The 17,347-nt window shown below is 42.5% G+C and overlaps 1 protein-coding gene across 3 annotated transcripts in view; it reads right to left on the reverse strand.

Annotated features, from left to right (window-relative positions):
• Positions 1-17,347, reverse strand: part of GNE (glucosamine (UDP-N-acetyl)-2-epimerase/N-acetylmannosamine kinase) — a 47,374-nt gene that overhangs the window by 14,042 nt on the left and 15,985 nt on the right. For 2 of the 3 annotated variants that reach the window (XM_063129097.1, XM_063129098.1), the window contains exons 2-3: positions 6,969-7,177; positions 662-1,113 (exon numbers count right to left, since the gene is read on the reverse strand). In XM_063129097.1, the coding sequence (XP_062985167.1) occupies positions 662-1,113; positions 6,969-7,177 (661 nt within the window). Of the gene's footprint in view, positions 1-661; positions 1,114-6,968; positions 7,178-8,585; positions 8,879-17,347 lie in introns of those variants that run through there. The other variant, XM_063129095.1, reaches the window with a different exon arrangement.

Here is a 17,347-nt window from a genome sequence, read left to right on the forward strand (position 1 = left end):
TGACTCTCCCCTCAGCACGCCCAGGTAGGGGACCGGGGGTGGGGGTGGGGGAGATGGAAGATCCATAATAGTGTCTACTCTTCTGTGCTCACAGCTCTATCTAAGGGCACAGAGAACGAGATCTGTAGCATCCAATGGGCTCCAGACACTGTCTAGGGGTCACAGGATTGCTCTCTTAAGAACTTCTCTTATTGAACATCAAAGAAACAAACTGGCTCATTTTGATGGTTATTATAAACTAAATATCTCAGAAACACGTACTGCTAAGTTTTTATTGTACAGGGAATGGTGCACTGTTTTATATTCATTGTATTTAATGCAAAATGTCCTTAGTGTTCTATAATGCCCAGTTTATACATCCAACTTTTACTCCCTATCTACTTGTAAGATATGAACAGAACTGTAAATGAATCTAATCTGCATAAAAGAAAAGCACCAGTTTCCAATACATCATCTAAAGAAGACCCGCATGGGGTATGGATCACTAATTCACGATAGCAGCTCCACCAGGGCCTAAATAAACCTCTTTTTGCTGTGTACTCAATAAACAAGATAGCTATCAGACGTTTGGCCGGCCGACATATAAAGCTGGTGGGCTGCATTCTGTTTTGTGAGTCAAAATTGTGCAGTCAAAATATGTATTTATGTACAAAATACCCACCTAACCACATGCGGATAACACTCATGTAGTCCTTATTTTTGGCTAACAGCAACTTATCGTATGAAGGGCAGCCCGCCAGGAGGATGCGGTCGTGGTCTTCACACATAGAAATCAAATGCTGCTCTGCACTCCTTGTGCAGCACACATGGTAATGAGCCAGCTTAGTTATGGCATGCCTAATAGAATCATCTATGGTCCCACTGACTTCTCCGCCTTCAATGTGAAGAATCCGAATGTTCATCAAGGCCGCAGATGTAGCCAGTGCTAGAGCATCAAACCTATCTCCATGGACTATCACTACATCGGGCTTCAAGCGATTGAGGACATCTGGTAGTTTGACCAAGGCAAGGCCTACAGACTCCACCATGGCCGCCTCATCTTCTCCTCTTACTATTGTGTGTAACCTCGTGTGGATGTCAAAGTCGTCCTGCTCAATCATACGGTAAGTGTTACTGGAAAGAGGAAGAGGAAAAAGTATTTAGACTACAGTGCTATATGCCTTCACATCAATGGTTAGATCCAAACTTAGTCATACGTAAAGCAGACCCACTGAAAACAATAGCGCTTAAGTGAGTCATGATTAACCCAACATATTTTTTTGACAGTAAGACTAACAATAGGAAATATTAACAATTTCCTGCAAACCAATGGTTTTTCCCTATCAAAATGTCTAGGTTCTCCTGTGGGTTAAATCTGGGGTCAGCAATGTAGCGTCCAGCGGCACCCCCCAGTGTGCCCACTCACTGTTTGCTTCCTCCCTGCAGCCACCACACATTTCTTCCTTCCTCTCACCCCCCCAGTTGCTTCCATAATTTTTTGTTTTTCACAGACACTTTTTCAAAATGAAAAATGTGCCCACAAACCTGAAAAGGTTGCCTACCTCTGGCTAGGATGTTTTGAATCTGTAATTTTTTGTGAATTAATTTTTGTGAACCGCCCAGAGAGCTTCGGCTATTGGGCGGTATAAAAATGTAATAAATAAATAAATAAATAAATAAATTCCAAAACATTTATCATCAACGTTTATCCTATGTGTTACTTAAACGTGGATGTAGTTACTTAACATGACACATGCTCCCCACCCCACAACACCTGTATATTTAAAAATTGGTATTTTGTGAGTATTTTTATTCATATAACATCACACACACCACCAAAACCAACAACTACATATTTGAAAATGGGTAGTTTGGGAATATTTGTATACATAAGGTAATGCCATGTATATATTTTTTCATAAGGGATAAGGGAGAGAAAGAAAGCGCCACAAAAATGTGCTTAAACCTCCAGATAAGTTTTCTTAAAAGAGATAAATAAACCTTTTTTAAATATTCAGTAGAGTGTCATATGCTATTTTATTTTATCAATAAAATAGCAACCACCTGCAAAAAGAGACAGGCAGCATATAAAAAATAAAACTGAAACCAGATAAAATCTTTTAACCATGATCAAAGCCTTGATAACCAAATACTGCAAAATCCTTTTCTATTTTCATGTTCTTTCTTTGAAATTGACGCATTAAACAGCTATCAGAGGATATAATGAATTCTTCCCTGTGAACTGAAATATGAAGAACCAAGCTGGGGATAGATTCAGATGATAAAACTCCACCACATGTATTCTGTGGAAATGACCAGTTGCTATAATTCTACTTTATGCACACACAGGTGAACAACTCTCTCATGTTTAATAACTCACAATATAGAAACGGAATTAAACGGTGTCCAATTAAATCATAGTCCGTGCAAGAAAAAGAGAGCAATGCTGCCGCTTGGCTGGTAATAATAGGATATGAACGCTGCTGCTACACAAGAAAAAGGTAAAGACACAATGAAACAGGAAAGACATAACATTTGTGATGTTGTAGCATCATTGCTAAGTGCTAGTCCTAAATTTATCTACAACACAGAAATGGGGCCAAGGTCAAACCGTAAGAGGAAAACAGATTTTCTTTCCCACTGAAAGAATGCAGTGATGCACTTTCCTCATTTAAGGCCTTTGGGAGAGGCCCTTCTTTCAATACTGCCAGCTTCAGAAGTGATTCTCAGGCGGTGGAACCCTCCTCCAAGGGAGGCTGCCGTCCTTCTGCTGGCAGGCAAAGATGTTCTTATTCAAACGGGGCTTTGATGTGTGAGCTGGGACTGTTTTTATTCTGCTGCTGTGATTTTAACTGTGTTTTTATGTATTTGTTTCATCGTTGTTTTAATCAAGTTTTATTTTGAAAATGTTTTTGTTCTTCGGATTGTAAGCCACCTTGAGTGCCATTTTCTTGGTACAAATCCAATTAAAAAAATAAACGATCAATCATACAGGAATTATTAATTGTTCCAATCAGTAATTCTAACTGGAAAGCCAGCAAGGCACTCTTATTTTTTGTCTTTCCAACAGAAAAGGTAGACATATTGCTTTGTACTGGATGTTTAGCCAAACTATTTCTTCTACGTGGCTACTGGCATCCTGCCAAAATAGAAATCATAGCCAGGAAAATACTTGTAGGTTAAACTTTGTGATTTCTTAATAGATGGCACTATTCCTTACAATAATGGTGGGTTTTCTATAAAGCCCTCACACATGTCTACTGTGTTAATATTGTCTCAGTTTACATTTTCCTCATGATTTGGACCATCAGCCACACCAATGCAAGCTGTCCAATGTCATTAGCCTTCTATTAAAAAAAAAAGAGATGCTATTGAAACAAAAACAAAAATCCTGTTACAGCTAGCATCAAGCTGCTGTGGTAACAACTAATAATTTAAATGAAAAACATGAGATCTAACAATGATAGAATTGCAATTTTGACTTAGCAGAATAAGTGGTGCAAGTTGGGGGGCCAGGAATATTGGAAGCTCTCTTAATAAGACGATGGCTGTGTGTTTGTTTTTATTGCAAGAGTACTAATTCCCCCCATCTTCTGCTATAAAACACAATAAAAGCCATCCTAAATGGCCCATACATGCAACATTGTTTGATGACACCTATTCCTGTGTTGTCATGTTTATGTGAAGTCTACTATCAGAAGTGATCCAAAACCACAGGACTATGACCTTGGGACTATAGTCCCAAGGACTATGACCTTGGGACTATACCCCTTCCTCTGCCCCTTCAGTGAAGTATCCAGAGCAGTTTCCTCTAAAGCAGAGGTGGGCAACTTGTTTATTTGTGTGAGCACCCTGGGAGGATTCAAATGTTTTTAAATAAATAAAATAAATAAAGGCCTATTCATAGTTCACCTCTTTGCCCCAACACACTTAAAACTGATTTCCTCCTCTACCTCTTCCCTCTACCCTTTGGGTTCTTGCCCTTCAGCTTGAAAGTCTGGTTTCTGTTTTTTTTTCATTAATGTACAGCACCCATCAGCATCATTCTGCATTCAATTCTGGGACAGAGATAATTGGGAGACAATTTTTGTCTGAAAATTAGGAGAGAAAGCACACATACAAAGCCATTCTGTGCATAGTCAACACAAAGTTTTTAACCTATTATTCTTAATAAATTTGTTTAAATTATTGGTTGCCACATTTATATATAATTATAAAATAAAGGCACTGAAATTATATACGACATGAAAATGCAGAGTTGGTTGGCGAGAGCATCTACCACTTTTGGTGATGCTCTAGGCATTGTGGCTGGACTCTATGGTTGCCATCACATCACAGATGGAGCGGCCAGTGCACACATTTTCCTGGTGCAGTGGATGCTGGGATAACTGGCAGCAGAAGGAAGCCAGGGGAATAACTATGAGGTAGGAATGGGTCACTAAACCATGGTGCAGTTCCCGGTTGTGTGATGGATGTGCACATCATGGTTTTCCTTACCCCCCCCCTCCCCGTCATAGTTCCCCTAACCACCATTGTCCTAGTCACATCTGAATAGGCCCAGAATATTTTAATTAGAAGCATACTCACTTATCTATCGTAATGATTATCAGAACGCACTATAGCGGTATTCTCCAACCTGGTGTCCTCCAGATGTTTTGGACCAACTCCCATCAACCTCACCCAGTCTAACCAATTGTAAGGAATGCTTGGAATTGCAGCCTAAAAGGTGGGGAAGAAGAAGGACCGAGGGGACAGGAGCAGGCAGAAGTAACATCGGGGCCTGCTCCTGCTGGACTCTTCCCCCCCACCACAGGGCAAACTGCCATCTTGGCCCTGTGGGGAAGAAGAAGGACCAAGGGGACAGGAGCAGGCAGAAGTAACATCGGGGCCTGCTCCTGCTGGACTCTTCCCCCCCCCCCACAGGGCAAACTGCCATCTTGGCCCTGTGGGGAAGAAGAAGGACCGAGGGGACAGGAGCAGGCAGAAGTAACATCGGGGCCTGCTCCTGTTGGACTCTTCCCCCCCCCCCCACAGGGCAAACTGCCATCTTGGCCCTGTGGGGAAGAAGAAGGACCGAGGGGACAGGAGCAGGCAGAAGTAACATCAGGGCCTGCTCCTGCTGGACTCTTCCCGCCCCCCTACAGGGCAAACTGCCATCTTGGCCCTGTGGGGAAGAAGAAGGACCAAGGGCACAGGAGCAGGCAGAAGTAACATCGGGGCCTGCTCCTGCTGGACTCTCTCTCTCTCTCTCTCCTTGACTCTTTTTCCTTGTGTGTCATGTCTTTATTAGACTGTAAGCCTGAGGGCAGGGACTGTCTTTTTTGCTAAATGTAAGCCGCTCCGAGAGCCTTTTTTGGCTGAGGAGCGGGGTATAAGTATGATAAATAAATAAATAAATAAAACATCTGGAAGGCACCAGTTTGGGGAAGGCTGCACTATAGCAACTAATCTGAGGGTTATTTCTAATCATTCAAAGTTATAATATGGTTTCAAAGATATCCCCCAGAACATACATCCCTGAACTATTGGGGGAAAATATTTATCCTTTAAACACCTCTGATTAGGTGAACAATGATTCTGTGAGTGATCTGGGAGGACCTATGCTATATTGTCCTTGAAGCTAAGTAGATGTAAAACTGACCACGCAGACCTGATACATGAGTGGGATGCCACTGAGAACGCTACCTAAGCCACCCTTGCTTCATTAAGGAAGAATCCAATACAACAACATCAAGAAATAAAACTGCACTCCTGTCACATTTAAATTGATTGGATTTAACCTTTTCTGGACTGCACCTATGAATTCTGATCTGCACTAGCAATCGCTATAAACAGCTCCAAGGATTGGTATTTTTTCCTGCATCAATCAATCAATCTGGAATAAAGAGAATGATTTTGAGAATGCCCCACTTCTTTCAGTAAAATATGATAGAAGAAACATATATATATCTCTATATAAATAAAAATGTAAATGTTCGTTCGAAACAGACGTTATATCTCCGAAAGTTCTTCACCGATTGCTTTGAAATGTTGACACAACGTTGCATTCGAATACGCGAGCGTTGTTATGTAACTATGTTCTATATGGGGTCAAAAGTTTGTCTTAAAATCGAAGAAATAGGCCTCCTCAAAACTAGTCCCGCTGATCATTGTGACATCGCCAACCAGTAGGCCAATCCACTGCCTCTGCCTCCTCTCTTATTTGCATGTTCTCTCCTATTTGCTCTTATAGGTCATTGTGACATCGCCAACCAGTAGGCCAATCCACTGCCTCTGCCTCCTCTCCTATTTGCATGTTCTCTCACAATTGACTGAGTGAATATAGATGTCACACCTGTGACAGTTACACGTTCTGAAGAAAGGTAACTGCCAGGAGTTTCCATTAACCTCCTCACCGTAAAAACATCCTTTTTTAAAAACCAAACAATCTGCTTTACTTCATCCAAATAATGCCTCGCAGAAGATCACACTTAGGTCGTCGTACTGGCAGAGCGGAAGTACTGCGACGAGAAATTGCAAATCAGACTCAGGAAGAACGGGCATCAGAAGGAACAATCTTGACAGGACCTTTCAAAGGTGAAGATGTCCTCATTCCTCGCATTCCTATGATTCCAACAGATATGCCATTTCAATTTAAGAGATTGCAATTCCCAATTCGACTGGCATTTGCAATCACCATCAACAAAGCTCAGGGCCAATCTTTAGAATTGTGCGGTTTAGATCTAGACACAGATTGCTTCTCACATGGACAATTATATGTTGCGTGTTCTAGAGTTGGCAAACCAGACAATCTCTATATCTACACAGACAATGGATCAACTAAAAATATTGTATATCCACAAGCATTGTGAAATTAAACATATTAGAAATATCCACTTTGTCTTTTCTTTCTTTTCAATTTAACCAGACTGAGCCACAGCAACGCGTGGCAGGGTACAGCTAGTTATATATATTAAACATTATATTTTAAACACAATTATACAACTTACCCATAGTCATCAATCAGGTGGGTTCCCAGAACTACAACATCCAGCTCAAAGAAGTCCGGTTCTGCTTTAAGGCCAAACATGATGGGGGCCAATTTGGAATAATCAGCCCGGTTGCAGGTAGCAACACAAACTCGAAGCTTCCGGTTGTTCCCATTCTTCTCCATTCCTTGCTTTTGTTTCTGTTTGGAAAGGTTCTGGAAATATAGTTCCTGAAATAATACACACTATATTAATTTAGAATATTTTTATAACACTGCCCAATTAAAAAAACAACAGTTTACAACAAATCATACAACAGTAGATCATTATTAAAGGACAACAATATTTGCATAAGTTAATGGTTGGAAAAAGACAGGGTAAACAAGGAAGTTTTTAATAATCATTGAAAGCACATAATCATCAGTGCTCAATGTATCTCAGAGCAGAGGTCATTCCAGAGGGAGGGTGCCAGCACAGAGATAAGCACTCTGAAAAGAAGCTGTAATAAGCGATGCATGTGGGTGCATGAATGTGGTATGTGCACAAATTATGTGTGTTTGTATAAATGTGTTAAAATGTGGAGTGGAAGGGCATGGTTAACAGTGTCCCTACCAACGTTGGGTGGTGGCCTGCCTACTGCTGACTTGCGGCCCCTGATATCCTGACACTTGGGTCAAAAATGTTTCCCCACTCTTGCTTTATTAGCTACATACTGTTCCTTATCAAGTGCTCTATTGCTTCACATACATTAGCTGTGTTCAGACAACACAATAGTCAATGGTGGGTTAATAGTCAACTCTGGGGTTGATTATAGAGGGGGTACTCCCCACACAACATATTCCTACACAACTGTGTCAACCCAGCATTTGACTGACACAGCCCCAGCCACTCTCTTCACCTTCCCTCAGTCCTCCCGGTGCTATCCCAGCAGCTTCTGCGAGTTGTGCCGACTGTAGCAGAGCAGTCAGTGCGGTTTTGGCCACTCTTGCCCTGGAACTCTGTAGCCAGCCGAGATAGTCAACTCAGCCCTGCAAAATAGTCCACTGAGCCAGAGAGACAACACACTAACCAAAGGTTGTGCAGCTAGTCAAATGCCAATGTGGGGCATATTTATCTCCTCTGTTTTATTGTACATTTTAAAGTACGTTGTCTTGAAAACGGTAACTACTACAGTAATTATTCCTGTTCCTCTTCCTGTTGAGCATGTCGTTGAATGCAATTATAGGACTGATACTGAAACCTGTAAGAAATCCCCAGTGTTACGCAATAATTGTAATAACACCTGTGTAACTATGAATGAGATACAAGCTACATTTTTTAAATAATGCCCTTCTGTTGAGGGTATCCATCTAGAAAAATCAAATATCTCAGTTTCAGAAGCATTTGACCAACTTCAAGTAGGTGATACGGTGGACACTCCAGAGACCCTCCACATAACCCTGAAATGCCGCTGTGTTTGAAACTGGACATTGTCTCACAGAAGTGACCAAGCTAGCTGATAATCAAAAAGTTTGGCTTTTACTCCCTGTTTAACCTGACAAGAGAGTTATCTCTACCAACCTCACATTAAATGTACGGGTAGTAATCATGCATCTCACATGTGTAGTTACTTTTATTATTAGAATTAATGCTTCATACCTGTAATGGGGAAATCCAAATGTTTATGTGGAACACTTTCTCTAGAGCAGGGTGTTGGCAACCTATAGCCTGCACACAGCCCTCGAAGGCCTTTCTTGCAGCTAGCCACAGGTTGTCCATTCCTGCTACCAAATTTTTCTCCCCTGCTGATCCTGGTCATGCCACGGGGGTGAGGTTAACCCACCTCCAGCAATCCTTTCTGTGTGTGTGTGAGGAGGAGAGAGGGAGAGAGATAGTGTGTGTGTGTGTCATGGTTTTACCAACCAGCCCCAGTTGTGCACTCCCCCCAAAAAAAAGTTCTATGGGGACCAATGCAGCCACCAACTCAAAGAGTTTCTTCACATCTGTTTTAGAGAAAATAGTGGAACATTCCTTTATCCATATGTGCAAAAATAAAAATATGTGTTTTGGGTAAATTTTAGGGTTTAAGATGTTATGAATTTTATGTTTAGGGTTTTGTTTTTAAATATATAACTAAATTGTGCTGTACTTATACAAATTCTAGCCTCCACTATCAATGCTGTTACACTTGGATTTTCATGAAACCTAAGTGACTATTACAGCTATAAAACCGCCAATTTCTTTCCCAAATTTTATATGTGCTACTTGGGTTTGGGTGGTTTTTTTTAGCGTAATTCACCAAGACATTTTCTCGAACAAAGATTTCCTGAAATTAAGAGGAACAGCAAAGCAAAAGTTCAAAGCAGAACCACTCTTTGTGTGCTTGTTAGATAGCAGTAGCAAAAACAGGATTTCTCTTTCCATTCCTCATTGATTGGGCATTAGGTTTTTACCTGCAATTTAGATTATAGTATTGACTGGGCTATATGTTGTATTGCTGGTATTTGTTGATTTTATTATTTTTTTACAATAGAATTGTGTATGCCGCCTTGGGGAGGCTTTAGCCCTTAAAGGCATAATAATAATAATAATAATAATAATAATAATAATAATAATAATAATAATACATTGTAAACAAGAGGGGGTTCTTATTAATGGCTACCATCTCAGAATCATTCTCTTCAGTCTTCAGCAATTTTAATTAACAACACTTTACCTCAATTATGTTGCCCCATCATTAACCTAGGCCTTTCTAGAACACTACCATGAAGCATTTTCAGCTTAATCTATTATGCAAAGGGTGGTTTAAATCTGGGATCCCCTCCCATAACCAGGGTTGGCATTTTTGTTCCTACTGAGAAATACCTGGAGTGGGGCCTGCTTTTGCTTTGCCATGTAGGAAGAAAATCATACACCTGTAACTAACCAAATAGCTTCCTTCATCATTGTCTTGCTCAACACACCCAGAAATAATTTCCAGGAAGCAAAATACAGAGCTTCGGTTTCTTGCTCCCGAATTACAAGCATACATGGAAGTAGATTTTTTTTCATCCTCCACAACTACATTTTTCAACAGTTTAAAAAAAAAAGAGGGCAGTCTTGTGCCCTGAAATAAACATGAAACTAGGGGTGTGCACGGACCGCCCCCCCCGATCCACTTCTCTTCCAGATCTGCAATTTGCGGATCGGGCCGCTTCGCTCCGCCCCGCTATAGTCCTCTCCGCTCCGCTGCGGATCCGGATCGGAGCTCCGCTTTTCCCCCCCATAGGCTTGCATTGAAATCCCAAAAAGTATACAACTTTTTTTCTGTTAAAGTTAGAAACCTCAAGTTTGGCACCATGACACCTCATGGACGTATACACACGCATGCCAAGACTCAAGCCAATCCAAGCCTCCCCTGATTTTTAGGAAATTTATGAAAATCGGACACCCCATTTTCAGACATGGACTGTTCTCCGACATTTTGACAGATAAAAAAATTGGAAGCGGGCACCCTCACAGATGCCATCTAGATCCACAATCATGCCAAGTTTCAAGCAAATCCCATCCTCCCCTGATTTTTGGCAGGGCTTTAACCTCTAACGCACCACCCATAGCCCCAATTCACACCCCTTTCGATATCTCCGTCAATTTTCACGTTAGAAACCTCAAACTCGGCACCATGATAGCTTATCCATGGATACACATGCATGCCAAGACTCAAGCCAATCCCATCATCCCCTGATTTTTGGGGAATTTATGAAAATCGGACACCCTATTTTCAGACATGGGACTGTTCTCCGACATTTTGACAGATAAAAAAAATTGAAGCGGGCACCCTCACAGATGCCATCTAGATCCACATTCATGCCAAGTTTCAAGCAAATCCCATCATCCCCTGATTTTTGGCGGGGCTTAAACCTTTTAACTCACCCCAAATCAAGTCCCATGCTACAACTACGTCAATTTGCACGTCAGAAACCTCACGTTCGGTCCCATGACAGCTTATCCATGTGTCCACATGGATGCCAAGTTTCAAGCAAATCCCATCATCCCCTGATTTTTGGGGAATATTTGAAAATCGGACACCCCATTTTCAGACATGGACTGTTCTCTGACATTTTGACAGATTAAAAAAAATTGAAGTGGGCACCCTCCCAGATGCCATCTAGATCCACAGTCATGCCAAGTTTCAAGCAAATCCCATCATCCCCTGATTTTTGGTGGGGCTTAAACCTTTTAACTCACCCCAAATCAAGTCCCATGCTACAACTACGCCAATTTGCACATCAGAAACCTCACGTTCGGTCCCATGACAGCTTATCCATGTGTCCACATGGACGCCAAGTTTCAAGCAAATCCCATCATCCCCTGATTTTTGGGGAATTTATGAAAATCGGACACCCCAGTATCTCAGGGATTTTAAAGCTGCAGACAGGGGCCATTTCAAAAGAAATCCCAACATGCCATGAATTGGGGAGTAGAGATAAACCTATATGAATCTTCTTCCACACTTGAAAAATTGATTTAGAACTTCCAAAAGTCTAAGTGAGCGCAGGAAGTACTTATCCCCTGAGTCAAAGCAAGACACACAAAAATCATCCCTGCGAGGTGGGCAGGGGAGGAGGGAGGGAAGGCAGGCAGGCAGCAGACATTTCTGGGGGCACAAGGAAGTGAGCCAAGGATAGTTTCAAAGCCAGTAATGCAAACCATCCCTGTGAGGTGGGAGCAGCACAGCGAGATGCCTTTTATTTTATTTATTTTTTTATTTATTTATCATATTTATACCCCGCTCCTCAGCCAAAAAAGGCTCTCAGAGCGGCTTACACTTAGCAAAAAAGACAGTCCCTGCCCTCAGGCTTACAGTCTAATAAAGACATGACACACAAGGAACAGGAGTTCAGGAGGGAGGGGGGAGGAGAGAGAGAGAGTCCAACAGGAACAGGCCATGATGTTTCTTCTGCCTGCTCCTGTCCCCTTGCTCTTTCTTCTTCCCCACAGGGCCAAGATGACAGTTTGCCCTGTGGGGGTGGGGGAAGAGTCCAACAGGAGCAGGCCATGATGTTTCTTCTGCCTGCTCCTGTCCCCTTGTTCTTTCTTCTTCCCCACAGGACCAAGATGACAGTTTGCCCTGTGGGGGTGGGGGAAGAGTCCAACAGGAGCAGGCCATGATGTTTCTTCTGCCTGCTCCTGTCCCCTTGCTCTTTCTTCTTCCCCACAGGGCCAAGATGACAGTTTGCCCTGTGGGGGTGGGGGAAGAGTCCAACAGGAGCAGGCCATGATGTTTCTTCTGCCTGCTCCTGTCCCCTTGCTCTTTCTTCTTCCCCACAGGGCCAAGATGGCAGTTTGCCCTGTGGGGATGGGGGAAGACTCCAACAGGAGCAGGCCATGATGTTTCTTCTGCCTGCTCCTGTCCCCTTGCTCTTTCTTCTTCCCCACAGGACCAAGATGACAGTTTGCCCTGTGGGGGTGGGGGAAGAGTCCAACAGGAGCAGGCCATGATGTTTCTTCTGCCTGCTCCTGTCCCCTTGTTCTTTCTTCTTCCCCACAGGGCCAAGATGACAGTTTGCCCTGTGGGGGTGGGGGAAGAGTCCAACAGGAGCAGGCCATGATGTTTCTTCTGCCTGCTCCTGTCCCCTTGTTCTTTCTTCTTCCCCACAGGGCCAAGATGACAGTTTGCCCTGTGGGGATGGGGGAAGAGTCCAACAGGAGCAGGCCATGATGTTTCTTCATCCCTCTCTGTATTTATGGTACATAACTTCTGGGAAATTTGAGAGTCAGTGTAGTGAGTGGTGTCTTTAGAGTGTGGTGTGCACGTAGTGGAAGTATATAATTCAATACTGATAATAAAGAAAGTTCAAGAGTGATTGTGTGAGAGAAAGGAAAGCGCGAATGTGAGAGTGACAGGATTGTATGGATGGTTTCAAAAAGGTTTTTAAATGTTGTTATTAGAAACAAAGCTTATGAACTTTTAAAAATAAAGTTTGATTGTTTATTTTAAAAACTACCACGAAAATCCCACGTGTCTGTTTGGCATTTATCATCTTAAGTTTACACATTCAGCACCCACTCTGACAATAATTCACCTCAACAGATATAACTCACAGCGCATTATTATATAGATATTAAATCCTTCTCCATTTTAAACCCCTTTCTCCACATAGTTTGGAGGAAGGTGGGCTTTATCCCTTGCCTCAGGCATATCAAGCAGTGGTGCTTGGCTTGAGCAGGGAGTAGCCTCGGCCGGGTCTGGTGTACAGAGCCTGTGTCGCCCCATAAGAAGTGGTGGCAGACAGGAGGTCTGGTGTTCAGAGCCTGTGTCGTGGCATAAAAAAAGCTTTTCTTTTGCATCCCATAACTCGGAGGCTAGGAGGATAAGAGTAAAGCTTTGTGATCCTTGCTTCAGAGTTGATTGACTGCATTGTGATCACAGCCATTATTAAACAAGAACAACAACAATAGTAACGTTAATAATAGCAGTACTAATTAATATTAATAGCAATAATAATAATAACAACAACAAGAAGGAGTTGAGCCACAATGAAAGCCTGCCTGACTTCACTGAAGAGGAAAAGCCAGGAGAGCTTGGGCTATGGGGTGTAAATATAAAATGGAATAAATAAATAAACAAAGGAGGGGTAGAATTAAAACCAGCAGTGTTGCTGAATAAACAACAGGAAGAATTTTTTTAAAAAGGCTATATCTGTTTTTTACCAGTAAGAGGGAAGTGGACGTGCCCAGGGGGAGGGGGAAATAATGCCAATTTTGACTGTCCCTGTCTAGGGACCAGTCTTTAAGAAGCAAACTAACACTTCAACTCATGATAGGCATTGCTTCTCCACTGGTTAACCTTTGGAGGGCTCTGATGACCCTCCAGGACAGGACACAGTGTCTGTGCACTGGGCACGTCCACATGCCCTAGGGGAGCTCATCCCCTTGCACAACATCTATTCAGTTGTTCACCAAGGTTAGGGTGGGTAGCAGTGCTGTGTTTCCTATCTGTTATTTATTTGCTTAGTATATGATTTCAGGTTGTGTTTGTGCATTTGGTGGGGCTACTGTTTTAAAAACACTGGGAAAAGTCCGTTCAGACTAAGAAAGAGAAGTTCCCAGTATCCTAAGTATCCTGTTTTGCCTATCCCCTCCTCCGACTTTGGGATCATGTGATCATGACCGGGAGTTGACTCTGCCCCTCAGCACTTCAAAAAGGTAAATCTCCCGGTTTTTTTACCCATTTTTTTTAAAAAAATTATAGCAAGCGAACCGCACCACGCAGAGAGCTGAGAGTAGGCTCAAAATGACCCCCACCCACGACTCTCTAAGCACAAGAAGTTTCAGAAAGATAGCTTAAAAAACAACACAGTTATCCCCTTTTCTTTTCCGCAATGCAATCCTATGGGCGAAATTTTTCAAAATGGCGATCGGAGCGCTCCGCGGAAAGAGAAGCTCTTCGCCTTGCTTCTAAGGATCCGCGGTTCACTTCTACTCCGCCTCTGGCCAAGGCGGAGCAGGCCAATTCGCTTCTGATTCTCCGATTCTAATCGGAGCGGAGCACATCCCTACATGAAACGATTCTAAAACATAACATTAACTGACCAACTTTTATGACTTGTGCTAGACATCACAATTATACAGAAATCTGGAACAGAAAATTTCTGCCTGCTTAAATAAATCAGACAGGCAAATGTTGCAACACAGCTAAATAATTAATATTTTGCTCATATGAAATAGAAAGCTCAGCTTTCTTTAGGTTTGATCACAACAGATTTCCCATTGGTCATGAGCTACAGGAATTGATTTTGTATTCTAACTTTATTTTGGTCTCTGAAGTACTACTTTCTTTCAATTAAAATAAAATAAAAACAGAGAAAAGCTCCTTTTTATTAACACTCAATATTAACACCACAGATATGGTAGCAAGTCTCCTTTTGGACACTCCTCTCAATAATTTTCTTTCACTTTAGTATCAAGAAATCTTACCTTCTCCTATCCTCTTGCAAAATTTATTTATTTATTTATTTATTTATTACATTTTTATACTGCCCAATAGCCGAAGCTCTCTGGGCGGTTCACAAAAATTAAAACCACAATAAAACACCCAACAGGTTAAAACACAATTATGAAATACAGTATAAAAAGCGCAACCAGGATAAAACCACACAGCAAAGTTGATATAAGATTAAAATACAGAGTTAAAACAGTAAAATTTAAATTTAAGTTAAAATTAAGTGTTAAAATACTGAGTGAATAAAAAGGTCTTCAGCTGGCGACGAAAGCAGTACAGTGTAGGCGCCAAGCGGACCTCTCTGGGGAGCTCGTTCCACAACCGGGGTGCCACAGCGGAGAAATCCCACAGTATGGGATTGAAATCCCACAGTATGGGATTGAATATTAGCTTTTACTAATACTTGCATAAGAATTATTCCACCTCCCCTTCCACTATTCTTGCCAATGAGTCATAAGTAACTCATAAATTACACTTCTAGTAGATGCATACTTTCTCAGCCAAAACAAACATGCAAAACAAACAAATTTTGCCACCCCTACCTTTCCCACAATTACCTCGACAAACACTTAGATCAACTTAAATACCAAAAGAAAGGAATGAAAAAACGAACTGCGGTATTGGAGAGCAATCATGACCTCTACAAAACTGAGAAACAGTTGCCTAACAACCAAGTGGAATATGAAAGTGTGATAGGTAAACTTTTCAGAGTTTAAACCTGTGTAATTACTATTGTGGCATGTGGGAAACAATTTTACTTATTTATCTATTACATTTCTAAACCACCCAATAATCAAAGTTCTGGGCAATATATAGTTTATATAACTTTAAACCATAAGTGACGTAAGCATCCGATTGGTGATTTTGATAGATGAGTTTTATTTTGTTCAGCCTAATGACATAGCAGGTTGCTATGGAGCAGTGAAGCCAACCATTTCCTTGTCGGGCCTATGACCATCTCGGCTAATAATTAAAACTGCATCGATAAAGAAGCAGTTGTTGTCTTTGCATCACTAATAGAGCAGTTGGAAGATCATTATTAAAGAAACCAACTTTGGATTCCACCATCCTGGATAATTATTGGCCTACCTTCAATCTTTATTTGTCGAGCAAGGTCCTAGAGCAGGTGGTAGCAACTCAACTCCAAATTATCTTAGATGAACTTCAGTATTTGGATCCTTTCCGAACAGGTTTTAGGCCGGGTTTTGTTGGCTTTGGTGGATGACCTATGCCGGGAACTAGGCAGGAGGACTAAAAGAACATAGGAAGCTGCCTTATACTGAGTCAGACCATTGGTCCATCTAGCCCAGTATTGTTGACACTGACTGGAAGCGGCTGTTGAAGGTTTCAGGCAAGAGTCTTTCCTCGCCTTACTTGGAGAAGCCGGAGATTGAACCTTGGACCCTTCTGTATGCAAAGCATGTGCTCTGTCATACTGAGCTACGGTCCCTTCCATAGTATGTCCCTGTTGGTTTTGCAAACCTCTCATCAATATTCAGAGCCATTGACCGTAGTATCTTTCTGGGATGTTTGAATGGCATAGGATCTGGGGACACCTTTTTACAAGTGGTTCTAATCCTATTTGACTGAACATTCTCAGAAAGTATGGGATTATTGCTCAGCCCCTTGGGGATTTATTAGGGATGTGCTCCACTTCTAATCGGACCGGCGAATTAGAAGCGGAGCGGGGGGCTTCGCCTGCCCTTAAGGCGGAAGCGAAGAGGATTGGGGGGCCGACGGAGCGTGGCGAAGAGGATCGAGGTGAAGGCGGATCCTTCGCCTCGATCCGGAGCTCCGCTGGAAAGGTAAGTAGGGTTTACCGGGCCCTGCCGCTGTTGCTGTCGCACTTGTGGCCCAGACTTCCTGTTTGAACCGCGGGCTCAATTGAAGAAGCCGACGGACCGTGGACGGAGACAGGTAAGGGAGAGGAGGGCGGGGTTTTTTACCGGGCCCTGCTGCCATCGCCGCCCGTGCGGCGACAGCAGCAGGGCCCCGTAAAAACCCCCGCCCTCCTCTCCCGGCCTTACCTGGAGCCACTCCCCTCCACTGCGGAGCTCCGATTTGGAGCCGGAGCTCCGCAGCGAAGAGGAGCAGAGTATGGGCGGAGCGGCGCGGGCTGATCCGAAATTTTTGGATCGGCCCGCGGGGTGGAGCGGGGGGTCCGTGCACACCCCTAGGATTTATTGTATTCCTCCATCCTTTTTAATATCTACATGAAGTCACCAGGAGAGTTTATCTAGAGTTGAGGGTGGCTTCACATCAATATGCAGATTATACCCAACTATTATTTTTCCTTTTCATTGAACACCAAGGAGACTATGGAAGTTCTGAACTATTGCCTGGAGGCAGTGATGGATTAGTTGTGGCCTATCAAGTTGAGGTACATTTCATTCAAGAGAGAGGTGCTGCTCGTCAATAAACTAGTTCGTGATCGAGA

The sequence above is a fragment of the Elgaria multicarinata genome, chromosome 6 (assembly GCF_023053635.1).
Source record: "Elgaria multicarinata webbii isolate HBS135686 ecotype San Diego chromosome 6, rElgMul1.1.pri, whole genome shotgun sequence".
Taxonomy (NCBI): Eukaryota; Metazoa; Chordata; class Lepidosauria; order Squamata; family Anguidae; genus Elgaria; species Elgaria multicarinata.